The following is a 27,672-nucleotide window of genomic DNA, read 5'->3' as shown; positions in this document are numbered from 1 at the left end:
GTTTAGATGTAATTAAAACGTAAATCTAGGCTATGTTGAATGAGCGCAGATGGCGATGGCTTTCTTACTGCCATCAAGAGTTGCACGCATCTGTGCGTGATGTCAGTGTGATGTGTACTAGAAAAGGGTCTACAGAAATATGGCATAACTCTCAACCTTTGAACAGTGACCAGACCGTACAAATGTACCTAGGTAGTTAGGTAGACAGTATCTAGCTACAGCCATGTCTATCAGGCATGATTAGGCAAATATTTTTTTATATTGTAAAATCAACTTATCAGTTTTAGAGATTTACAACAGTTAAATTGTTGTATTGTTGTTTCTACTCACTGTTAGCTAGTAAACTTAATAATTGTTATTGACGTCTGTGATTTTGAAATCATAACCAATGTCAACCCTCGTCAATTATGTTACATGTTACATAGCTGCCAAATACAACTATTTACAGTTAATGTTACATGTTTGCTAAAAAGTTACAAACGCAAGGCCTGGCGCATAGCAACAAGTTAGCAGGTGCCAGGCTAACTAGCTAGCCAACTCCAGTCGTGCTAAGGTTTGCTGGTAAACCTAGCTTTAGGTGGCTGGTTGTAACGTTGTAGCTTGCTGTTTAGTAGCTAGCCATATCTACTACTAAAAAGAGAAGAGGTTTTACAATTGAGATACAATAGATCTCCGATTGTAACAACTAATCTACTTTTAGTCATAGATATGACTACCTGTAGTTGTTTAGCTAACTTAGCAAGCTAGACTTGCTAGCTAGCTACCTGTAACACATGTTAGCCAGCAATACACAATATGAGTTTCAGTAGTTAAACTAAAGTTAGCAAGATAGCTAGGGGGCTTGCAGGAAAAATAACTTACTTAGCAAGCCACCATATTTGTAATCTGCCCTCTTGGTGCTGCCATCGGCTGTAGCTGAGCTTTTAGCTAAATCCAACTCTTTGTTTCAAATCCTCTTCGCTATATTCCGGTTGAAACATGTATAGTTGAATGTCACCATGTAGCAAAAAAAATGCTCCATTGTCGAATTCGTGTTGGTGAGAGGAATCACTTGAAGCCATTGCGGTCTGGTCAGTTTTTTCAGTTATGCCCAAAGGATTGTGTTATTGGTGTCCGTCTCCATTTTAAAAAAGCCTGCCTTAGGGGAGAGACAGGGCAAGAGCACGAAGCATCACCCCACATGGGTTGTAGTCTTTCAGAGACTGGAGAAAAGGTGTCAGCTTGTATATTTAGCAATGAATCCGTTGATAGGAACATCATTGAAAGACTTCCAATGGCTCTATCGAACAAGGACAACCATATCAAGGACAAGGACAACCATATCAAGGACACCAGAAGCAGTCATAGGGTGTATCAGTCAGCGTGCAAAGCCCAGACCTTCCTCCTGGGCAATTATGTGTGAAACACATCTCACTGACCTAGAAATGCCTCGGACATGATGAAAACAAGCCCAGATTCTCCCAGGGTGAAATTCCCCTTTAATGTTTCACTACTTTTATTTTTTTGAAATTCACTGAGTAGGATGGTAATCCCCATCCTCTTTTGAGGAGCCTCCTGGTTGAAGGGCTCTGGCTAGTCTTACGTAGACAGCTAGAAGGATGAGTCAAGAAGCTAACGTTAAACGGAGCGTACCTTAGCAGGCTACTAAGTTCTCATAATAACTTTGCTTTACAGAGAATAGACTACTGAGACAGAAAGTGATGTGACGTTCAGTGGTGAAGCTGAGGTAGGCTGCAATGCATGCAGAAGGAAGCAGAGGAGACAGAGGGAGAGAGGAAGCAAGCAGAGAGAGAGCTTAGTACAGTGGTTCCCATACTTGGGTACTAATCTAATCAAACAAGTTAGGGAAAAGATACAGTATGATTCAATATGAACATTCCACATAGCCTATCTTCCCTACATTAAGATGCAAACAAAGTTCTAAAAATGTTTTTGTTTATATCAGTGGTTGTTCGTCTTATCTCGATTGCCCACTGGAGTTTAGTTTACCCAATACCCACTTTTTTTTACCTCTATATCACTGATATTAATACAGAATAGTAAGTAATATTCTAGAAATTCATGTGAATGTGATAATACGATCATCTGTGTGCTCCACTGATGTCTGTTTGTGCGGCGCTTGATTAGTAATGCCTAGGAATACAAACGTGAAGGCTCTGTAGTTTGAGAAAAGAGATATCCATGTAAAGAGCTGATGATTTCATGCAATTCATTATTACAACTGACTGAACAGTCGCTGATGCTATACGTGTCAGTGTGAATCACTTCTCCTATTTCCCTCCTTTCAGGGGTATAACATTACAAGTGTATAGCTAATAGGCTATGTGTTTGTAGCTTGATTGAGGTGAATGAACCTACAGCAGCCAAGGTAATAATGGCTGGGGTCATATTTGCTAGTATTTGCTGTTTTCTTTGCTTGTCCCCCCCCCCTTCCGAACCTCACTAAAACTCAAACCATGATTATGGTCCTGCCCTCTCATTCTCCCCCTCCTATCATCCTAGTGTCCTACAATCAGCCTGTGTAAAACGCTGGTTGTATCTGCACCGCTTCGCTCTCTCTCCTTGGCACCGGGGGCAGAATCGACTGTGATTCAACAAACCTCCGTGAAACACACAGTAAGGGGATTAAGTAAATATAGATCTGAGCCTTCTTTCTTTCTTGGTTCATTTTCATACATGCATTCGCTTTAGCTGCATTTCAGGAAGCCTCATACAAGCTCCAGGCGGTCAGGCCCAGCCAGCGAGGGGCCCCGACGTTCAGCAGAGATTACCCAGTGTGTGTTATGTCACGAGTTGACTGATTACCAGTTTGTGTGTGTGTGTCCGTATCCGCGTGTTTCAAATCAAATGTTATTTGTCACATGCGCCGAATAAAACAAGTGTAGGTAGACCTTACAGTGAAATGCTTGTGTCCGTGTCCACGTGTGTGTACATTTGTACGTGTGCCTGCCTGTTGGGATTAAAAATAGCTTTTACAACAAAGTGTGATAATGAAAACACAGGCATTTACAGTAGTTGCTGCTATTAGCATTCAGAAAGGGTAGGGTGCTAACATTTGATTGCTAGTATCGACAGAGCTAACATGCTACCATCTGACTTGAACCATCAACAGAGCTTACACACTAGTACATGACTGCTAGTACCCTGCCACTGGGTTAATAAATAAATAACAAGAGACCTGGGGAGGGTGAGCAGTCGATTCATTTGAATTAAAGAGTTGGTTTTGTTCAATTAAACAGCTGTAAACGCTGCTGAAATCAGTACAGTGGAGGAGGAAAATAACTCCACAAAGAGAGAGTGATAGGCCTTCAGAAAGTATTCATACCCCTTGATTTATTCCACATTTTGCTGTGTTACAGCCTGAATTCCAAACTTTTTTTCTCACCCATGTACACGCAATAGCCATAATGAGAAAGTAAAAACGTGTTTTTAGAAATTTTAGCAAATTTATTGAAAATTAAATACAGAAATACCTCATTTACATAAGTATTCACACCTCTGAGTCAATATTTTGTATGCACCTTTGGTATGCAGCTGTGAGTCTCTAAGAACTTTCCACACCTAGATTATGCAACATTTGCCCATTATTCATTTAAAAATTCTTCAAGCTCTGTCAAACTGGTTGTTGATCATTGCTAGACAACCATTTTCAGGTATTGCCATAGATGATTTTCAAGTAGATTTAAGTAAAAACTACAACTTGGTAAGCAACTCCAGTGTAGATTTGGCCTTGTGTTTTAGCTTGTTGTCCTGCTGAAAATTGAATTAATCTCTGTGTCTGGTGGAGAGCAGACTGAACCAGATTTTCCTCTAGGATTTTGCCTGTGCTTACTTCCATTTATTTTTTATCCTGAAAAACTCCCCAGTCCTTAACATTTACAAGCATACCATAACATGATGCAGCCACCACTATGCTTGAAAATATGGAGAGTGGTACTTGCTAATGTATTGGATTTGCCCCAAACATAACACTTTGTATTCAGGACAAAAATTAATTGCTTTGCCCACATTTTTTGCAGTTTTACTTTAGTGCATTGTTGCAAACAGGATGCAGGTTTTGGAATATTTGTATTCTGTACAGGCTTACTTCTTTTCACTCTATCAATAAGGTTAGTATTGTGGAGTAACTACAATGTTGTTGTTCTCCTATCACAGAAATTCAACTCTTCAACTGTTTTAAAGTCACCATTGGCCTCATGGTGAAATCCCTGAGCAGTTTCCTTCCTCACCGGCAACTGAGTTAGAAAGGACTGGGTGACTGGGTGTATTGATACACCATCCAAAGTGTAATTAACTTCACCATGCTCAAAGAGATATTCATTGTCTGCTTTAGGTGCAATAGGTACCCTTCTTTGCAAGACAATGGAAAACTTTCCTGGTCTTTGTGGTTGAATCTGTGTTTGAAATTCACAGCTCGACTGAGGAACCTTACAGATAACTGTGTGGGTTGGGGTACAGAGATGGGGTAGTCATTCAAAAATCATGTTGAACACTATTATTGCACACAAAGTGAGTCCATGCAACTTAATATGTGGATTGTTAAGCACATTTTTACTCCTGAACAAAGAGGTTAAATACTTATTGACTCAAAACCTTTCAGCTTTTCATTTTTTATTCATTTGTAAACATTTCGAAAAACATAATTCCTTTTTGACATCATGGGGTATTGTTTGTAGGCCAGTGACCCAAAAAAAATCTTGATTTAAGCCATTTTATTTTCAGGCTGTAACACAACAAAACACACACACACACTGTATCAGGCACTCCCAGGGATTTTCTGATTGATCTTCCTTGCTAAATTGAGCTGTAAAGCTGTTGACCTTGTGGCAGCTGCAGTATAGACTGGTACTGCCAGGCTCAGTGATTGTACAACCAGTCTCCACTCCTGATCCTGAGGCAGTCAGGGAAATTACCTCTGCCCACTGAGTCACAGGGCCATCTATATTCAGAACGAAAGGGCCCAAACCACAATGGGGAACATTGAGAGTCCCTCCTATCTTTACACAGACCAACATGATACACACTGTGGGTGACTCCAGAGTGATGCAACAGCTGAAAGACCACTGTTCCGCCCTGGAGCGACAAGGAGCTGTTGGTTTACTCTCAGATGACTAATGAGTCTACGTTAGCATTACAGGAAACATAGTAAAGGGCTAGGCACTGAGCGGTCGTCCCATGTGGTCTGTTTGTGCTGGATGGGTTTGGCCTTAGGTAAACTCATTCACAGGCACAGCTAGACACCCTAAAGAGAAACTAGCACTGGATATTAATGAGCCATTGAATCAAATTAAATTGAATATTTAAAAAAGGAAGGAAAATAGGCAGTTGATGACGGATAGATACAGTACAAACATAAAAACACATTCGGACGAGGGCTCATACACACTGTACACCACACTCGCATACACGCTATACTTTATGGGCCATTTTTAACCGGCACTATTTCGGACGGTTAAACTCTGGCGATTTTTATGACACTCCCCCGCTTAAATTAATCACGGGTAGACCGAGGCATGCGAGCTTCAGCGGTAGTAACCCACGGGGGCCGGTCGCCTCACAGTGAGAGTGGTGATTAATGAAAACTACACTGTCCTGATTGGTCCACAAATGCAGTTAGAACGCGACTCACTAAACTCATTAGAAGGCAAACTGTGACTTCGACTCCAAAATGAAAGGAAAGACTCCAGAGAATCTAATGCTCTCTACTGATTTCATTCTGTACAACGACATATGGTGACAGCGGTGGGATTTCAGTCGTACAGTGGGTTCAGGTCACGGTGTACCATTTTGACATGTTGGCCCATTTTGGTTATCAGTCCTGCCAAATGACTGATGTTATCAGCCTGCTCTTTTCTTCTCGCCTGCCCATTTAATTAGAATAAATACAGCTAGCTAGTGTTCTGTTTTTCAGGCAGGTCTAATTCTTCCATTGACGTTCCCACTGATAGTATGGCTTAATTAATGCTGCTCTCATTGACAGACTCTTCTCTCTTGGCTCCGTTGCTCTCCATTGTCCTGGTCTGTCTGTTCTATTGTGTGTCTGCTGTCGACTGTTGTCTACGGACTAGTTGATAACTACAGTACCTCTCTACATAACTGTTGCCTATTGAGCGCAGTGTGCTTTTAAAAAGCACTGCAGAAAAGATGTGTTATGATGATCAAGAACGGGAGGTAGAGAAAGAGAATTATTCGAAATGAACAGGATTAATTCCCTTTCAATTTACTCAACGTAGGAAAGGAATGTCACTTTTCAAATCTTGAATTCGCTGAATTGAAATGGAATTGAGCCGACCCTTGCTAATAAGCACTACTACTAGAATCATCAACAGCAGCATTCTGATCAGCCTGCACTGATATTCATGTGTTGTTGTGTTTTGCCAGCTGGACCCAGACAACACCGGTTTCATCGCAGTGGAGAACTTCACCAGTCTGGTGGAGCACCATGAGCTGCAGCTGGACCCCTCCAAACTGGACATGCTGTTTGCCCTGGTGCAGAGCAACGAGGATGGACAGGTGTGCTACCAGGAGCTCATCGAGCTGGTGAGTGACTGGGAACGGGGACACACACACACACACACACACACACACACACACACACACACACACACGTATAGTACGTGCACACACTTGCTACAGAATGATTCGAAAAAAAACAGGTTCATGATGTCAAAATGCACCTGCCCATTGCAGTCTTTAGTTCTTCAGAAAGAGGTTTGATCTTTCTAATTAAATGTAATTATAAATACACACAAACACACACACACACACACACACACACACACACACACACACACACACACACACACACACACACACACACACACACACACACACAGTGATACATTATACTGTATTAGCCTGCCTCAGTGTCTTCTACTGAGCAGTGTTCTGAGTTCTGATGCTGCTAGGAGGTCAGAGACGTTCTTATTCATTCCTCTCCACTTAACCTGTCTGTGTTTAGACCTTTGTTCCTATATATCGAATTAATGCAAAGCCTTTTAAAGGGGCTGAGGTGATTCTTAGCCCTGAGTGTAGCCGTAGACCAGAGCATGTTTCTTCTCCTCGCAGCATATGGGTTTAAGCAGCGTGATCAATTCAACACGATGCAATTCCTGACATGTTTTCACTTCCCTAAGCTGGTTCCTTCCTTCGCTCTGTTCTGCTCATGGTTTGTAATGAAAGCTGTTCCATTTAGTTCCCCTTCCAAATGCTCAGGTCTCGCTTCTAGTGTGTGAGCAGCAATGCAGATGCAGGTGCTCTCGCTGACATTCCAACCCCTTCCTTTAGTTTGCCCTTCTCCTATCGTCCACCCCTCCCTTTTTGGATCTTCATGCCTGTTCCTTCTGTTACTCCCTCCATCCCAGATGTGATACTCTTCCCTCCGACTACTCCCTTCTGCAAATCTGATCCTCCTTTAATAGTATCCCTTTATTCATAACGTACCCCCCTCTCTCCCCAATATCACCCCCCCTTTCCTTTAACCCCCCGTCTCAACCGCTCAGAATGTATTTTCTTCTCCGTCACCCGTGCAGCTCCAGATCGTATGTTAAAACCCTCCCCAGGTTTAGGCAGCATCAGCGAGACAGTTTAATATTCACCGTCAGCCAAATGCAAATTGGGTTCGATCAGCCAAGCATTGGTAGTAGCAGGCAGTAATCTAAGGTAATTTGAGATTGCTCAGCCTCACAGAGATATCGACATCCATGTCTGATTGGTAAAGATTTGTCTGACAAACGTGTGCACACACAGAGTTTGCATACATTTTTCACTGAATGGGCACAGACACACACTCACAGAGGACGTGCACTTGCTCACTAACACATGATCAGGGAGGCTAATACATACACACACAGACTCATTCATCATACACATGCTCAGCGTACAGATTTGCTGACTAATTTGGGTGATATTCAAATGCTGACGGGAATCTGCTCTCTTCTCTGTGTGATGCGTGTCTTATAGGAGCAGGTCTGTATTGGTGGCGCTCTGGTTTAGTTTGTCGGGGAGAACATGCAAATGTAGCGTGACATTTTTAACCAGGTCATAACCAAGCTGACACCCCCCAGCCTCCCTCTGGTTGTCTTCTTCTCTTTCTATCACGCTTTATTTTTCCTTCTCTCTTCCTCCTTTCTTTCTTTCTTTCTTTCTTTCTTTCTTTCTTTCTTTCCATCTCCTTCACTTTTCCTCTGTCTGCCTGCCTCTCTCCCTCCCTCTCCTTCAGGGAGATTTATAAGGGGGACACCATTGACAGTATGTGATGGATGAATGGTATTTTGAGTTGGAAAGCGCACAGCTGCCATTGTATTATCTCCAGTGTCTACAGTCTGCCGTATGGCCTGAATTAAGACCTGGCAAAGAAGATAAAACACCCCTGCCTGTGGAGCTGGAGCAGTGTGTGTGTGTGTGTGTGTGTGTGTGTGTGTGTGTGTGTGTGTGTGTGTGTGTGTGTGTGTGTGTGTGTGTGTGTGTGTGTGTGTGTGTGTGTGTGTGTGTGCTTGTGCGTGTGTGCTGTGTGTGTTTTCACACATCTGTGCACTCTACATACTGTACATCAGCGTTATGTCTAGCCGTTTGGCCCCGAGGCTTGGGACTTTCATCCTGTTAGTCTGCTGAACAGGGATATTAAACTTTCCTTTACGATATTGGTCTTCGGGCTCGGTGTGAGTTGTTGATCCACACATACTGTCTGTACGTGATTGGGTGTAAATGTGTCAGAAGCGAGCTCTTGGCCCAGTAGCGTGTGGCTGCTTGAGTGTGTAAATGTGTTTGACTTCATGTTTTTCATGCCGTCTGATCGGAGCCAGAGAGCTCCATCGGACCAGCCTGAGGGGTGAATAACTAGCGCTCCACTAAAGCCTCTCAGGGGGATCGCAGACCTGTACTCCGAGAGGCCCACACACACTTACAAACACACACACACACACACACTTACAAACACACACACACACACACACACACACACACACACACACACACACACACACACACACACACACACACACACACACACACACACACACACACACACTTACAAACACACACCTCATTGTCAGGTGACTGTGTTCAGGAAAAATGTCTTTCCCTAGTCATTGTTCCTCCTTAATCGGAGATACACCAATACGGATCCCACCACTGCCACCATCTGCCAGTGTGCGTTGTGTTTTAGTCATGGCAGACAAATATATAAAACGTTAGGAGAACTTTACCAAGCATGCTTCAGTCAACTACAGTACATAGTGAAGTGACAATATTTCCGGTTTTCTGTTTAACACTAATATCGCTGCAGGGATTCTCTGTGTTTCTGCTTCACTTGAAGAGGGGACGTGGTTGACACCCTAAGCCCAGAGCACCGTTTGTCACTTGTGACCTGACTGAAGCTCTCTTTGGGAGTGTTTAGAGTCCCCAGCAAGGCCATTTGGGATATTTAGTGGCTCCAGTGTGGCCGTTCTAGTGTTTAGAGACTTCAACGGAGTCGTTCTGACAGTATTTAGTGCCCAGGGTGCATTTGTCTTCTGAGTTGACGAGCAGGGTCTCACTGGAGGGAAAGACAAAGAGGATACAGATGCACCTTATCATCCCTGACACACACACACACACACACACACACACACACACACACACACACACACACACACACACACACACACAATGGCTGTTCATCGTACATACATACTGTACATCAGCTCCACACACACACACACCCTCGCAACACACACACACACACACACACACACACACACACACACACACACACACACACCTCATTGTCAGGTGACTGTGTTCAGGAAAAATTCCTTTCCCTAGTCATTGTTCCCCCTTAATCGCAGATACACCAATACGGATCCCACCACTACCACCATCTGCCAGTGTGCGTTGTGTTTTAGTCATGGCAGACAAATATATAAAACGTTAGGCGAACTTTACCAAGCATGCTTCAGTCAACTACAGTACATAGTGAAGTGACAATATTTCCGGTTTTCTGTTTAACACTAATATTGCTGCAGGGATTCTCTGTGTTTCTGCTTCACTTGAAGAGGGGACGTGGTTGACACCCTAAGCCCAGAGCACCGTTTGTCACTTGTGACCTGACTGAAGCTCTCTTTGGGAGTGTTTAGAGTCCCCAGCAAGGCCATTTGGGATATTTAGTGGCTCCAGTGTGGCCGTTCTAGTGTTTAGAGACTTCAACGGAGTCGTTCTGACAGTATTTAGTGCCCAGGGTGCATCTGTCTTCTGAGTTGACGAGCAGGGTCTCACTGGAGGGAAAGACAAAGAGGATACAGATGCACCTTATCATCCCTGACACACACACACACACACACACAATGGCTGTTCATCGTACATACATACTGTACATCAGCTCCACACACACACACACACACACCCTCGCAACATACACACACACAAACACACTCTCGCAATACACACTACAAACTCAGGCAAGCACCATGTCTCTTTTAGGTGGGTTGCTGGCTCTAAAGTGGTACACTTTGCTTAAGTGTCATGGAGTGAAGGTTTTTCCAGTTTAGGTCCTGATGATTAAACCATGAAGGAGGGTTATGGCTATGGGCTGCTTGGGAGATAAAGGTGGGCTCTCATTTTAAAAGGATTTTGGTAGAATGGCTCTGAGAATCTGGGTCAGTGGAAAAGGTGGGCGAACACAGTGATTACTGTGTGTGTGTATGTGTGTGTGTGTGTGTGTGTGTGTGTGTGTGTGTGTGTGTGTGTGTGTGTGTGTGTGTGTGTGTGAGTGTGAGTGTGTGTGTGTGTGTGTATTTAATAGCTTAATAATGCATTATTAATGACCAGTAAATGAGAAGTAAATGGTGTGCTGATCCTGTTTAACAGAACTAAGTGATGGTGAGTCATTTACTCCATGGTGATTCAGGACTTTTTTATTTAACCTTCATTAGGACATTAGGATTCCAACCTGGTTCTGCACAGTATGTAGTAAATCATTTAGTAACATTAATTGAATGAGCTCTGCATTGCTTGCTGTTTGTGGTTTTAGGCTGGGTTTCTGTATAGCACTATGCGGCATAGCCTAGTAGCCTAGTGGTTAGAGTGTTGGACTAGTAACCGCAAGGTTTTAAGATCGAATCCCTGAGCTGACAAGGTAAAAATCTGTCCTTCTGCCCCTGAACAAGGCAGTTAACCCACTGTTCCTAGGCCGTCATTGTAAATAATACATTGTTCTTAACTGACTTGCCTAGTTAAATAAAGGTGAAAAAGTGATATCTGGAGAAAAAAAGGGCTTCATTAATACATTTGATTTGATTATTCATCAAGCTAGCTAGCTTTTAGCAGTAGGACTCTCTGACTGTGCACCTGGAGGACTCTCCCAATCAGCGATTCATGAAATAAGTTCAGCTCACATTGTTTGGTGAGCATCAGGCCCAACTTTGGAAGTGTTCTGGAATGGATAGCCTGAATAATTTAGAATGACTCTATACCAAACTCAATATACACATGTACCTCTATAAAGAGACGACTATGAATCAAATAGCATCTTTATGTTTCATTATTAATTCAAACTATTGAGCAGTACAGTATTGACCAAACACCAGTACTAATTAAGTCATGAAGGACAGAGGCTGGAGCACCAACATGTACTGTAACCACCATGCTGTTTTAAATACACACACACACACACACACACACACACACACACACACACACACACCGATGTCAATTAGGTGCAATCCGGTCTCCCTGGAAGGGAATTGTATCTATAGCTCCATCCTCAGACTTAGCCTTTAATATCAATTATTTTCCCTGGCATCTCCTTCTTGTCAGGGGAGTTTTAGCAGCGTACCATGTTGATGCCAGAGTCTGAGGTTCTCATGAGTAGTGATGGGATGGGATGCTAGCACACCCTGCTAGAGTGCTCCTTCTGAGTTTCTCAGGGCTCACCAGTCAAGTCGTCAGCTCCCGCGCTAACGCGCTTTATTGTCTGCCTCCCTTCTCTCACGTCCCGAACTTCAAAGGCCGCTTAATGCTCACGTTAGAAGCGGCGGTCCCTCATGTCGGGTGGAGAAGGCGGGGCAGAATGAGAAGTGTCTATCGGGAAATGTCTCCCGGGAACATTCGGGAGCACAAATGTCAAGAGAGCGAGATGAAACGTGCCACTAAGAGGAGAGGCAGCAGGTGTTTTGGGAGAACGAACAGATAAAACACTGGAAACACAGGCATCGTTTAGAAAAGAAATCCCACAGAGAAGGAAAAAATACATTTGTGTATACATCCCCCAACCACAAACAAACACCTTCCTTTTATCTTAAGTCTTCTAATAAAGACATTATTGAAGACGGGTGGAAACAATTCACTTCCGCAGTCCAACGGCAGCCGTCCTTTCCCGGAGCGAGTCGATCCACACCGGTATCCCATTTTCCCTCCCTAATTTCCCTTTCCTTATTTCCTTATGTCTCCCACCCACCCCCTCTCTTCTGCTTTCCTCTCCCTCTTAGCGCACGTACAGTATAATTACATTTCCTGGGCTCGATCTCCGTGCTAAAATATGCTGTGGTGCATCCACGGGAGGGCCGGCAGCTCCTCTCGTGCTCACGCTGGTTATCGCCATGCCACAGGCCCACACTCGCTCATTGTTCAACCCCGGCATCATAATTACTTAATACGTGTCTCACTGCATCCCGCTCCGCTAAACTTCCCCACCACCATCCACCACCGCTCTACAGACTAACTATATTTCTGTTATTATTAAAGGATTTACTTTAATATCCTCAGACGGCTAAGATCCATTTGTATGTGATTTGTTTGTTTATATATTTCTTAGTCTCCTTATTTTTCTTTCTTTAATTAGCGCTGTATTGATATTGCCCCCGATTTCTTTCATTATTATTATGCTCCCCACAATGTCCTGATTTAATGAGCCTGCACACAACAGCACCTAATGAATTACGGTTGGTTTGCTTTAGCTGCCTGTCTGGGGGGGGGGGGTCTGTGGGGACTCTGACAACTGCTGCAGTACAGATGGATACAATAGGAATGTGGCTTGCAATATTGCCTGTGTGTCATCTTGGATTGAAGCCTTTCTCCATTGTATAGGTAAACGCAGATCGGTTTCCTTTTACCACTGTCCTGTCCTTGTGGAGCTTTTCAGATTTATCTTCGCTATAATTTTTTTGTTCAATTTCACCTTTATTTAAGAGGACGTTCATTTTCTTCCAGATTCATGCTACAATATGTGTCTTATCTAGTAATATCTAGTGATATTTTGGGCTTTAACTGTCAGAGTGATGGTTGCACCAGGGTGTTAACTCAAGGTCCTACCAAAGCAGCAAACATCCAGGGTTCCATGTACCATGTCACGCTAGCCCCCAGCTGTGCCGTTACTGCTAACTTAGCAAACCTGGAGTCTCCATGATAACAGGAGCCTGTCACCCGTCTCCCAGCCGCATTCTCCTTCCCTCCTCCTCTGGTAAAACAGTTCTACTCAGCAGAGCTTTGCCCTTCGATGGCAAAATCACACATTTATTTTGAGTGAAGAGAGTGTGTACCTGTCAAGGCAAGGCAGCGCTGAAATAATCTCCTCCACTTTTAGCACTGAACGGTTCAAGTTGACGTACGTCTTTACTCTCCCGTGGAAACTGGAAGAACGGAGATTCTCTTTGTTTAAAGTTGAGTGCAGTTAGCACTTTGAATGTCTTAGCCCCAGCTAGGCTACATGGCTTTTCAGTTCTCTGTGCCTTCAAAAGTTTGCTTCAGCGCTTTTGGAAGACATGGGGTTACTGCATAATGGTTGTGTTTTAACTTCTTAAAGCAGTTGGAGGTATTTAGCATGCCAATTCTAATTAGCAATCAAATTATAGCTTTCTCTGTCAGATTCAAAGAAATACTAACTTCTCTCTCTCTCTCCTCGCTCTCTCCTTCTCTCTTTGTCTCTCTATCTTCCACCCTCCTCAGATGAGCAGCAAGCGCTCCAGCAGTTTCCGACGGGCCATCGCCAATGGCCGCCGCACACTGCAGCGGGAGATCCTATTGGACGAGACGGGCCTGGGCGTGTACAAGCGCTTTGTGCGCTACGTGGCCTATGAGATCCTGCCCTGCGAGACAGACCGGCGCTGGTACTTCCACCAGAACAGCTTGTGTCCCCCTCCTGTCTTCATGGCCATCATTACCATCATCCAGGTGAGAGGTCTAAGATGAGTGAGCTGCTCATTGTTAAGACTTTATTACGTTGTGACCCACCTGAAGATGTTAGTATTGACTTATGACCTTTAAAATAAGCAGTGCAATGTTTCTGGCATAAAACATATTTAGCTTGAGGAATGAGGAAATGGATGTGACCCGATAATGGGCACTGGGCAGTCTGGACACTGACCCACGCTTTGGTAAACAGTGGTTAAGGGTGCGTATATTCAATGCCCGACCTCGAAGGCAATACTGTCAAATTGGCTTTCATGTTCGGATGCTTGGATTCTTATCAGCAACTGATGTCGAACTGGGCAACCAAGCCAGTGGAATATTCTCTGGCCAATTTAGTGATATTAATGGAACAATTTAGTGACGGGAAAGAAAAGAAAACCACCAGACCACTTTAGCCCGGGTGGCCATGACTTGAATAGGCAATGCTATAAAACCTGCTGCAACTCAACGAAGCCACAGCACTTCCTCTTCTAACTCAGTGTCATTCTGAAGAAAGCCAAGTACTGTAAGTGCTCTTAAATGCTTCACAATGGCAGTGAACGGTCTGTAATGACAATTTGGCTACAAAAAAGACTATTTCCCGTTCATTTAAATTCATTGAAATGATGATTAATTGATCTATGAAAAGGAGCTAATGGAATCGGACCAGCTGTGTGTGTCTCTCTCTCTCTGTGCATCGCCTGTCGGTGCCAATGGAAGTCCTCAACAAAAACAAAAAGACAACATTCATGGCATTTATTAGCTGAATCCCAATTGGCTCTCATAACAGAACTCTGTACTATAAGATATAAATGAGTGTCTGAATGAAGAGACACGGGTATGAACCCAGCGCGTGTGTCGCCTCTCCCGTCAGATCATTGTGTTCATGTGCTACGGCATCATGCTGAATAAGTGGGTACTGCAGACATACCAGCCAGACTTCATGAAGAGCTCCCTGGTGTACCATCCCAGACACCGCCTCCAGGTGTGGCGTTTCTTCAGCTACATGTTCATGCACGTTGGGTAAGAAATCACCCCACCTCATTCACACACACACACACACCGTCACTCACTCACTCACAGTGCGAAGCAAAACGTAATTGATACTGCATTGACAGATAATAGACATGGTTGATGGATAGACGGTGATAGATGACATCTGTAGATACCTTTGATGAAGTGTCTAGACCAAAGGAGCTGATTTAAAACACTAAATCAAGTCAAATGTATTTATATAGCCCTTCTTACATCAGCTGATATCTCAAAGTGCTGTACAGAAACCCAGCCTAAAACCCCAAACAGCAAGCAATGCAGGTGTAGAAGCACGGTGGCTAGGAAAAACTCCCTAGAAAGGCCAAAACCTAGGAAGAAACCTAGAGAGGAATCAGGCTATGAGGGGTGGCCAGTCCTCTTCTGGCTGTGCCGGGTGGAGATTATAACAGCATATGGCCAAGATGTTCAAATGTTCATAAATGACCAGCATGGTCAAATAATAATAATCATAATAGTTGTTGAGGGTGCAACAAGTCAGCAACTCAAGAGTAAGTGTCAGTTGGCTTTTTCATAGCCGATCTTTGAGAGTATCTCTACCGCTCCTGCTGTCTCTAGAGAGTTGAAAACAGCAGGTCTGGGACAGGTAGCACGTCCGGTGAACAGGTCAGGGTTCCAGCAGGTCTGGGACAGCAGGTCTGGGACAGGTAGCACGTCCGGTGAACAGGTCAGGGTTCCATAGCCGCAGGCAGAACAGTTGAAACTGGAGCAGCAGCACGGCCAAGTGGACTGGGGACAGCAAGGTGTCATTATGCCAGGTAGTCCTGAGGCATGGTCCTAGGGCTCAGGTCCTCCGAGAGAGAGAAAGAAAGAAAGAAAGAGAGAAAGAGAGAATTAGAGAGACCATATTTAAATTCACACAGGACACTGGATAAGACAAGAGAAATACTCCAGATGTAACAGACTGACCCTAGCCCCCCGACACATAAACTACTGCAGCATAAATACTGGAGGCTGAGACAGGAGGGGTCAGGAGACACTATGCATTATTCCTTTGTCATTGAGACCAGTGTCCTCCTCCTGTTCACTGTGTCTCTCAGGTTGGAACAGCTGGGGTTCAACGCTCTGCTCCAGCTGATGATCGGTGTTCCCTTGGAGATGGTCCATGGCATCCTACGCATCAGTCTGCTCTACATGGCTGGTGTAGTGGCAGGTGAGTGTCACTGTGTTAGCATCATTGGTTGATGTGATACTATGGTGGGTTAATGTGTTAGCATTGCTGTATTTTACTGCTGATAGTACTGTATTTTGGTACTTTGGTGTTTTAGTATATTATTGTGTTGGTGTGATATTGTGGTTCCTTTGTGTATTAGTCTGTTCCACATGGCTGATAAGTTAGCCATAAAGGGTAAGTGCGCACCACTGTTCTCATCCAACACGGTGGTTGTAAAAGTGTTTTAGTATGTGCACTTCAAAGATCACGTACTGTCGTGGTCTGTTTGATCCTTTTGATATATGAGACCGACCGGCTCTATTCAGTCTTATGTAGCAAAATTTGGATTGGTGTTTTTTACATTGGATAAAAGCAGAGACTCAGAGCTAGAACATTGTATATCATACTCTACAGTTGAGGAACAATGGGAAAGTAATTCTGCTTTGAAAGTTGATAAACTTGTAACCCCACTTTTGAGAAAATGGCCCTTGAATGTTTTGGTATCCCTACTGGAGAGCTCTTCTTTGTCTACACCCATTCAGCATCGTTCACACCCACTTAAGCCTTAGCTCCACCCGTCTCTTTAAGGATTCACGTGAGGCCATGTGCTAAACAGAGTGAATACGGTAGTGTACTAAACAACCAAAGGTTTCAAGACTAAAGGCTTGTTTTTACTACGTCTATCAACATGTCTTTAGCTATACAGTTGTCGTAGTGACATCAGGAACATTCTATTGTCGTCCGACATCAAACTTGTGGTTGTCTTTATGAATAAGTATAAACACAAAAACGACAGGCTGCATGACATTAGCAGCCTGGTTGTCCAACATCGCATAACTGGTGTATTTTAACACCAACAAACCCATCTGTTTAAAAATGAATTTAGTATATGTCAATCAAGCAAACTAGGCAATGTTTTGTTTCATTTTTAGCGTGTTACCTAGCTACAGTGCTGTGAAAAAGTATTTGCCCCTTTACAATTTTCTCTACTTTTGCATATTTTTATTACAGAATGATCTTCAACCAAAACCTAATATTAGATAAATGGAACCTGAGTGAACAAATAACACATAATTATGTACTTATTTAATTTATTTCATAAACAAAGTTATGCAACACCTAATGCCTCTGTGAAAAAGTAAATTCCCCCCTTACACTCAATAACTGGTTGTGCCACCTTTAGCTGCAATGACTGCAACCAAATGCTTCTGTAGTTGTTGATCAGTCCACTGATCTGCTTTAACTCAGCAACTTTTGTGAGTCCAGGTCACGTACCTGTATATATATTGAACCACTTTTGTTCAGAGCAGGAGCTGACGCACATGAAGCACTGTTGACGACAAACTTCCTTTCTTTCCGTCCTCCTCATTGGCAGCGTGGAGATTGAGGCCTATGAATCCACTTTGATTCTGTGATGATGTGGTTTCCATTGCCATATCCCACCCCCACTACTGCAGAAATCGTATCGACTCTGACGCACAAAACTATTGTTTCCATAGCTCTCTTCCATCTACATTCTGCATTATTTTGTTTTCTGCCTTCGTAAATCACTTTCTCAATGACTTTTATTTGATTGCTGTCAGAAGCTGAAGCCTAATTCCAATATAGCGATATTCATTCATTTTGCTAGACCTGTATAATTTCACGGACTGTTTCTCAATTGTCTACTAAAAACAATTATTTCACTACCCCTGATGTAGGATCTTAATTTGAGACAGTTCGCTACAGCAGCAAAATAATCCTTCATCAACAGGAAATATGAATTATTATGTGGGTTATAATTCATTGATATTTTTATATATTTATATATTTTTCGTAAGAGAAAAGTCTGAAATTTCAAAGTGGAAATTACAAACTTCAGAAGCCTTTTTAAACCTCAAATACACTGCAAGTTTTATATTTCCTGTATTGCAGTAAAGTTCTCCAGCAACAGTGTGATCAAATTAAGATCCTACATCTGTAAGCTGGTCTAAATGTCGTTCAACTCCTTGTACTCCCTGAAAATGACGCACACACACACACACAGTACATGCTCATGAATTATTGGAGCTTTGATTAAAAAAAAAGTATGATGACAGAATTGCAGAGAGGTGGAAAGAGAGAGAGAGAAAGCGAATGAGAGAAGCTGAGTAATGCAGGCTTCATCTACCTGATATTGGCATAAGAGCAGACGAGATTCTTGGATTTGAGATGCAATCAAAACTGAAGGAGGAGGAAAAGCAGTGGCAGACCTTTTTGAAGCAGGTGGAGCAGTGCCAGGGGAGTTTTTTATTTATTTATTTTTTATTTCACCTTTATTTAACCCGGTAGGCAAGTTGAGAACAAGTTCTCATTTACAATTGCGACCTGGCCAAGATAAAGCAAAGCAGTTCAACAACATACAACAACACAGAGTTACACATGGAGTAAAAACAAACATACAGTCAATAATAAAGTAGAAAAATAAGTCTATATACAATGTGAGCAAATGAGGTGAGTTAAGGGAGGTAAAGGCAAAAAGGCCATGGTGGCAAAGTAAATACAATATAGCAAGTAAAACACAGGAATGGTAGATTTGTAGTAGAAGAAAGTGCAAAGTAGAAATAGAAATAATGGGGTGCAAAGGAGCAAAATAAATAAATAAATAAATACAGTAGGGGAAGTGGTAGTTGTTTGGGCTAAATTATAGATGGGCTATGTACAGGTGCAGTGATCTGTGAGCTGCTCTGACAGCTGGTGCTTAAAGCTAGTGAGGGAGATAAGTGTTTCCAGTTTCAGAGATTTTTGTAGTTCATTCCAGTCATTGGCAGCAGAGACCTGGAAGGAGAGACGGCCAAAGGAGGAATTGGCTTTGGGGGTGACCAGAGAGATATACCTGCTGGAGCGCGTGCTACAGGTGGGTGCTGCTATGGTGACCAGTGAGCAGTGATAAGGGGGGACTTTACCTAGCAGGGTCTTGTAGATGACCTGGAGCCAGTGGGTTTGGCGACGAGTATGAAGCGAGGGCCAGCCAACGAGAGCGTACAGGTCGCAGAGGTGGGTAGTATATGGGGCTTTGGTGACAAAACGGATGGCACTGTGATAGACTGCATCCAGTTTGTTGAGTAGGGTATTGGAGGCTATTTTGTAAATGACATCGCCGAAGTCGAGGATCGGTAGGATGGTCAGTTTTACGAGGGTATGTTTGGCAGCATGAGTGAAGGATGCTTTGTTGCGAAATAGGAAGCCAATTCTAGATTTAACTTTGGATTGGAGATGTTTGATGTGAGTCTGGAAGGAGAGTTTACAGTCTAACCAGACACCTAGGTATTTGTAGTTGTCCACATATTCTAAGTTTTACTTGTATTTAAGAGCAGTTGGAGGCCACGGAAGGAGAGTTGTATGGCATTGAAGCTCGTCTGGAGGGTTGTTAACACAGTGTCCAAAGAAGGGCCAGAAGTATACAGAATGATGTCGTCTGCGTAGAGGTGTATCAGAGACTCACCAGCAGCAAGAGAGACATCATTGATGTATACAGAGAAAATAGTTGGCCCAAGAATTTAATCCTGTGGCACCCCCATAGAGACTGCCAGAGGTCCGGACAACAGGCCCTCCGATTTGACACACTGAACTCTATCAGAGAAGTAGTTGGTGAACCAGGCGAGGCAATCATTTGAGAAGCCAAGGCTATTGAGTCTGCCGATGAGGATGTGGTCATTGACAGAGTCGAAAGCTTTGGCCAGGTCAATGAAGATGGCAGCACAGTACTGTTTCTTATCGATGGCGGTTATGATATCGTTTAGGACCTTGAGCATGGCTGAGGTGCACCCATGACCAGCTCTGAAACCAGATTGCATAGCGGAGAAGGTGCGGTGGGATTCTAAATGGTCGGTAATCTGTTTGGGGTTTGGGGTTCATAGGCTCAGCCGTGACTCAAAATCACATGTTCAGGTAGGGTTATAGGGGGGCTAATGATGAGAGGTACATAATGATGAGAGGTACATGTACTAACAGGGGAGTTGTGAGAGAGCGAGGGTTGACTTCCAGGTGAGAGGTCAATGGGGCCAACCGCCGCAGCTCTAGGCACAGTGGGAGGGTAATAAAGACACGGAACCCCCGAGCCCTCTTGCCTTCGGCTAACATTTTACATGAAAATAACAGGCAGACATTAAACGGGGAAGGGGGGGGGTGTTACTGACGCTCCGACTGGAGTTTTAGTGTGGCTTATTTAATGGCAGACACGATATAGCAAGCCTTAAAGCTTTATGCTGTTGGAATACATTTTCTGTGATATGAAGTTTGAGTTAGGGCCGAGCAGCAGCCTCCATTAACATACTGTAGGCGATCATAACAATACATTTTCTACTGTGCTTTCCATGGGTTATCCCAATATGCCTATCTTTTGTGAAGTTAATGCCTACCTCAAGGAGAACAACCCTGTGACGTTGAGTCTTCTTTTTCATTCAAGTCTCTGTTTTTCCCAGAAATCTCCTCTCTTTGATTGTTTGTGAATGATATAAAAGTTGCCCAGGGATACAGATTACTGGAACTCAGTTTGCAGCCTCATGTTTATATGCATGTTTTGTCTTGCTTATGAGTTCAATCGTGTCAGAATGTGTTTGTTTTTCTTGGAGAGCAGTAGACCTCACAGGGTTTAGTCGTGCTCTGTGATTACATCCTCACAGACCTTCAGCAGGTAGTGTGTGTGTGTGTTCGCTCGCGGTACAAGAGTTATAGGGAGTCGATTATACACAGTAAACATGTCCAATCTATAGTTATTTTCAGGTTTCTCTTTTGAGTAAATATACCATCAGTTCTTCATGTGGAGGATGATGAAACCTTGCTAATCCATGAAAGCAGCACTGCTGGTTTTCAGTATTCACCAGAACATAGCCTAATTAATTCATTATTGTAATAGAAGGTCACTGCACAAAGCCGTGTATTTCCAAGTGTAAATACGCTTATACTTTCATTAGTGTGTGTGCATTAGTGTGTGGGTGTTGACCGAAAAGCAGTGGACCTTGTAGGCCTATAGGGACCAGTGGCGGCTGGTGACCTGAACAATTTAGGAGAATGGGAGACCCACGGTGTAGGTGCAGACCGCACGGAGATGACAAAACCCGTTTCAAAATTGTTAATGGCAAATTATTTTATAACCTTAAACACTTAAAGACATTTAGAGTAAAATATGATGGGGTATGGAAATGAGAGGTCTACTTACACAGTGTTGGAAGGGAATCACAGTAGTGACTGAATGAGGGTATAAGGCATGAGTCGAGCTGTTCAGACTTGACTTCAGTGCAGGACAGGCTCATCGTGGTTGGATGGTGTTGGAGAACAGCGCGACACTTCCACTGAGGGCAGGACAGGATTTGACTGGGAAGTCAAAAAACAAGAACACAACACAGTTAGACAACAAAAAAACTAAGAATGAGTTTGTCCAAGCCAGGATTAAAAACACATTGATGTGTATGTGTAATAACGTGATTGTGTTGGTGTATATGATTGACTCTACATACAGTAATGAGAGAACATTGACAGGGTTTCTTACAGTGCTTGGAGAGGAAACATTCAATGTGCCAATGGATGAGAGGGCACAATCAGGTCATATCAGGAGAGAGTTGACACGTAGTGGAGTGGACATCCCTTCTTAATCAGGGAACGGGAGGGGACTTAGCTATAAATACAAATAGCAGATCCATTCCATTAGAGCAGTACCATCATAGGTTTGGGCAAGACGTTTCTCCATGAAGTTAAACTCAGACATCTCAGACTTCACAAAGTAAAACACAGACTGCGCATCAAGGTAGCCAAATAAATGTTCCTGAATAAAGCCCTGATCATCCACATAACTGACACTAACTAAGAACTGCGAGCGACAGCTGATGTCTGTGATTTCATCCATTTACCATGCGATAACATGTGCTGCGCCAACCTCTCTTTTAATCTCACTTGTAATGGATGATGCAATGGACGCTATCAAATCATTCTGAATTGATTTTGACTGTAACAGAGACGCAGGAAGCAGGTGCAGTCGGGGAGTTCAATAGGAACGACCAGAGTGAATACAAAAACATGAACCATGAACATGAAAACAGGAAACAATACTACCTAATGGGTGATACAACGGAGTGCTAGATAAAGGGGAAGTCATCAGGGAGTGATGGAGTCCAGGTGTGCCTCATGATGGGGCGCAGATGTGCGTAATGATGGTTGCCAGGTGTGCATAATGATGGGTTGCCAGGACCGGTGGTTAGTAGACCGGTGAAGTCGAGCTCTGGAGTGGGGGAGCGGGAGTAGACGTGACATCGACATCCCAGAGAAGACAGTAGATACTTCCATGGCCGAGCAGCCGCACACAAGCCTAAGATCACTATGCGTAATGCCAAGCGTCTGCTGGTGTGATGTAAAGCTCGCCGCCATTGGACTCTGGAGCAGTGGAAACACGTTCTCTGGAGTGATGAATCATGCTTTACCATCTGGGAGTCTGACGGGCAAATCTGGGTTTAGCGAATGCCTGGAGAACTCTACAATGCATAGTGCCAGCTGTAAAGTTTGGTGGAGGAGGAATAATGGTCGGGGGCTGTTTTTTATTGTTCGGGCTAGGCCCCTTAGTTTTAGTGAAGGGAAATCTAAACGCTACAACATACAATGACATTCTGGACGATTCAATGCTTCCAAAAGTTTAGGGAAGGCCCTTTCCTGTTTCAGCATGACAATGCCCCCGTGCACAAAGCGAGGTCCATACAGAAATGGTTTGTCGAGATCGGTGTGGAAGAACTTGACAGGCACAGAGCCCTGACCTCAACCCCATTGAACACCTTTGGGATGAATTTGAACGCTGACTGCAAGCCAGGCCTAATTGCCCACCATCAGTGCCCGACCTCACTGATGCTCTTGTGGCTGAATGGAAGCAAGTCCCCGCAGCAATTTTCCAACATCTAGTGGAAAGCCTTCCCAGAAGAGTGGAGGCTGTTACAGCAGTAGGGGGGGGGGACCAACTCCATATTAATGCCCATGATTTTGGAATGAGTTGTTCGACAAACAGGTGTCCACATACTTTTGGTCATGTAGTGTATGTGGAAAAATCCATACTGTAGCTCCCATATCAACATATTCATTCAAACAACGATAAGAAATATGGCTTTGCAGTAATGCTGATTCTCAATTCGAATAATGGTTTCAATCCATCATTGAGTTCTCTCTTAATGGGTTTGATTCAGGAGCATTCTGTTGGGCATCCAGTTGTCAATGTGATAAAAACCTGAAACAGGGCTGAATCGATTTTTTTGTTTTCTCTGTTCTTCAGTTTTGTAGAAATTGCTATGATATTTCTACAACGCGCCTTGCATTGTTTTGAGAAAATATTCACATTTCTTTGCAAGGGACCTGTATGGGTTGACAAGTCATTGTCGATTTTGTCTCATAGTTTCATCATGTCACGGATACACATTAAATCGGTATTAAGGAGTCCACATTGTATTTCCCAAAGGGGAAATTTAAGGCATATAAATTTGATGCGCCATGATATGAGATGGATTAGCTATCCTTTGTATTTGATCTAATTTTTGATCAGAATACAATGTCAGAATCTTGGCCCTCTTTAATCTCTTCCCAGGAAGTTGATTTGTATGAGTGTTGTTGTGGATACCTGGTATGGCTGTCGTGTTACAGAGGATTCCGATCAGACAGTTATTTTCCCTTTTCTGATGTGGGAAAACTTTAAGCCAGCCTTTAGGGAGAGGGAAAGGGAGAACGAGAGCACAGTAGAGGAGTAGAGGAGAGAACAGGGTGCAGAGAAGAGGGAAAGGGAGAACGAGAGCACAGTAGAGGAGTAGAGGAGAGAACAGGGTGCAGAGAACACAGGGCTAGATAAATCACCTCGGGTGCCAGGGAGAGGTGACTCAGGGCGTGACTCAGACACCCTGGCACTGAGGCTCTGACTCCAGGCGGAAGGATATTTAATATTCACTGCGGTCTGATTTGAGAGAGAGGAGACACTCTTTTGGCTCATGTAGTTGTCAATATGGCTTTGCTTCTGCTAGCTGAGTCACTTGCTTTATTATACGTTTGGTTCTGTGAATTTATGAATGGTGTTCTACACTACACAGTACATTAGTAGTATAGCCTGTACTGAGCTCAGTTTAACCTGTATTTGTTTATAGACCCTGGTGTTGCATTAAGCCCCTGGCCTTGTGTGTAGTTCTGTGGCTGTGAGCGCCTCAATGTAGTCTCCCGGTGGCAGGGTAGTGTGAATCTGCATTGAGGAGGCAGGCAGGGTGACCTTGGCGCGGTGCAGTGGGTGGCTGGTTCATTGGCTGCCGGTGTGATTATGGTAATCCCCCAGCCCTCCTCCATGGGGCCCTTCTCACCGTCAACCCCACCACACAATGTGGCACCATCCAGGCTCCCTTCCTCTCCCAGTCTTCCCTCTGCGGCCTCACTGGTAATGATACCAATGATAACGGATGGCTTTAGAGTAGTGCAGGTTGTTCAACCTCATCCGAGGATCCTGGAAGTGTGGGGGTGTTGCCCATCTCATGCTTTGTTGTAATGCAGCAACACCCTCCTGGGTGATGCACGGTGGCCATTTTGTGCCAGAATCCTTTCTGAAGTGTTGTGGTTGTCCCAAATAATGACTTTATATTCTATTTCTGTGGGTTGTCCAGTTACATTCTGTTTGTTTCCATTGGACACTGAACAGTGGCTCCATAACCTTGAGCAAAAGCACAGGACTGTATTTCATGGATGTTTTCTTGGCAATCTTTTTAAAAAATTGGAATCATTTTCTCCCAAGGTCATCTGTTGTGTCTGTTTGCTGAAAAGTAGCCGTGACTGAGGACGATATTGGTTGCGACTAGAATCTACACTCTTAGGAAAAAAGGAGCTATCTATAACCGAAAAGGGTTCTTCGGCTGTCCCCATAGGAGACAGGTAGAACCCTTTTGGTTCCAGGTAGAACCCTTCTCCCATTGGGACAACCGAATAACCTTTTTGGAAACGTTTTTTTTAAATTGTGTATTCAAACACATACCAGTAGCCACTCATACTTACCAGCACAGGCATTCACACACACCCAGAGACACAAACAGTACAAACAAACACCATAGTATACACCGCACTTACACTCTCATTTGCTTATGCCCCCCCCCCCTCTCTCTCTCTCTCTCTCTCTCTCTCTCTCTCTCTCTCTCGCAATCTCTCAAACACGCAAACACACGTGCACACCACACCCAGAGGTGAGATGTGATTATATCTGGCCTCTGACACCCGGTGCTGTGTTGAATGGTCTCTTCTCTCAGCAGCTCTGAGGATGTGACTGCTGGTGACTATTGATTTTTCTCGGTGCCCCCTGTGCTTCCAGGAAACATAAATATTATCATATTTTTCCCAGCCTGACAAATTTGGACAGAGTAGAACGCTGCCTGTGATAGAATAAACCAAATCAATCTCCGAGGAGACCAAGGGCAAGGTGTCTTTGGACCGGGTGTTTTAGCACAGCGCAAATGTTCCGAATTTTATATCTCTCTGCGGGATGATTTGAAGCGCTGCTCTCGCATCGCACTCATGTTTTTATAGAGTAGCGTTTAAGGAACCCTCTGATTATGTGGAACTCAGTGTTTAGACTGGGCTGTTGTGTTGTTTGTACATTGAGCTTAAATGTTGTCTCTCTCTGGCTAATGTGACCACACATGCACTCACTGACACACACGCTCACACATAGGCTCAAAACCACACGCAGATACACTCCCGCTCACACACATCCACGCCACACATCGACTCCATGACTGCTTCTACTGGACTCCTATGCATTATTACTGCACAATGACTATGTATTATTACTACACAATGACTATGTATTATTACTGCACAATGACTATGTATTATTACTACACAATGACTATGTATTATTACTACACAATGACTATGTATTATTACTACACAATGACTATGTATTATTACTGCACAATGACTATGTATTATTACTACACAATGACTATGTATTATTACTACACAATGACTATGTATTATTACTACACAATGACTATGTATTATTACTACACAATGACTATGTATTATTACTGCACAATGACTATGTATTATTACTACACAATGACTATGTATTATTACTGCACAATGACTATGTATTATTACTGCACAATGACTATGTATTATTACTACACAATGACTATGTATTATTACTGCACAATGACTATGTATTATTACTGCACAATGACTATGTATTATTACTGCACAATGACTATGTATTATTACTACACAATGACTATGTATTATTACTACACAATGACTATGTATTATTACTACACAATGACTATGTATTATTACTACACAATGACTATGTATTATTACTACACAATGACTATGTATTATTACTGCACAATGACTATGTATTATTACTACACAATGACTATGTATTATTACTGCACAATGACTATGTATTATTACAACACAATGACTATGTATTATTACTACACAATGACTATGTATTATTACTGCACAATGACTATGTATTATTACTGCACAATGACTATGTATTATTACTACACAATGACTATGTATTATTACTACACAATGACTATGTATTATTACTGCACAATGACTATGTATTATTACTGCACAATGACTATGTATTATTACTGCACAATGACTATGTATTATTACTACACAATGACTATGTATTATTACTGCACAATGACTATGTATTATTACTGCACAATGACTATGTATTATTACTACACAATGACTATGTATTATTACTACACAATGACTATGTATTATTACAACACAATGACTATGTATTATTACTGCACAATGACTATGTATTATTACTACACAATGACTATGTATTATTACTGCACAATGACTATGTATTATTACTGCACAATGACTATGTATTATTACTACACAATGACTATTTACTATTACTGCACAATGACTATGTATTATTACTGCACAATGACTATGTATTATTACTACACAATGACTATGTATTATTACTACACAATGACTATGTATTATTACTACACAATGACTATGTATTATTACTACACAATGACTATGTATTATTACTACACAATGACTATGTATTATTACTACACAATGACTATGTATTATTACTGCACAATGACTATGTATTATTACTACACAATGACTATGTATTATTACTGCACAATGACTATGTATTATTACTGCACAATGACTATGTATTATTACTACACAATGACTATGTATTATTACTGCACAATGACTATGTATTATTACTACACAATGACTATTTACTATTACTGCACAATGACTATGTATTATTACTGCACAATGACTATGTATTATTACTGCACAATGACTAT

General features: G+C 42.8%; 1 protein-coding gene across 3 annotated transcripts in view; it reads left to right on the top strand.

The window, feature by feature from the left end:
• Positions 1 to 27,672, top strand: part of rhbdl1 (rhomboid, veinlet-like 1 (Drosophila)) — a 55,603-nt gene that overhangs the window by 5,179 nt on the left and 22,752 nt on the right. For 2 of the 3 annotated variants that reach the window (XR_003868936.1, XM_029709659.1), the window contains exons 2-5: positions 6,382 to 6,540; positions 13,921 to 14,145; positions 15,017 to 15,165; positions 16,233 to 16,345. Coding sequence is in view for 2 of the 3 variants with exons in the window: in XM_029709659.1 (XP_029565519.1) it covers positions 6,382 to 6,540; positions 13,921 to 14,145; positions 15,017 to 15,165; positions 16,233 to 16,345 (646 nt within the window). In the remaining variant the exon portion in view is untranslated. Of the gene's footprint in view, positions 1 to 2,518; positions 2,617 to 6,381; positions 6,541 to 13,920; positions 14,146 to 15,016; positions 15,166 to 16,232; positions 16,346 to 27,672 lie in introns of those variants that run through there. The other variant, XM_029709671.1, reaches the window with a different exon arrangement.

This window comes from Salmo trutta, chromosome 2 (genome assembly GCF_901001165.1).
Source record: "Salmo trutta chromosome 2, fSalTru1.1, whole genome shotgun sequence".
In the NCBI taxonomy this organism is placed as follows: Eukaryota; Metazoa; Chordata; class Actinopteri; order Salmoniformes; family Salmonidae; genus Salmo; species Salmo trutta.
This window is presented reverse-complemented; position numbering and strand designations above follow the sequence as displayed.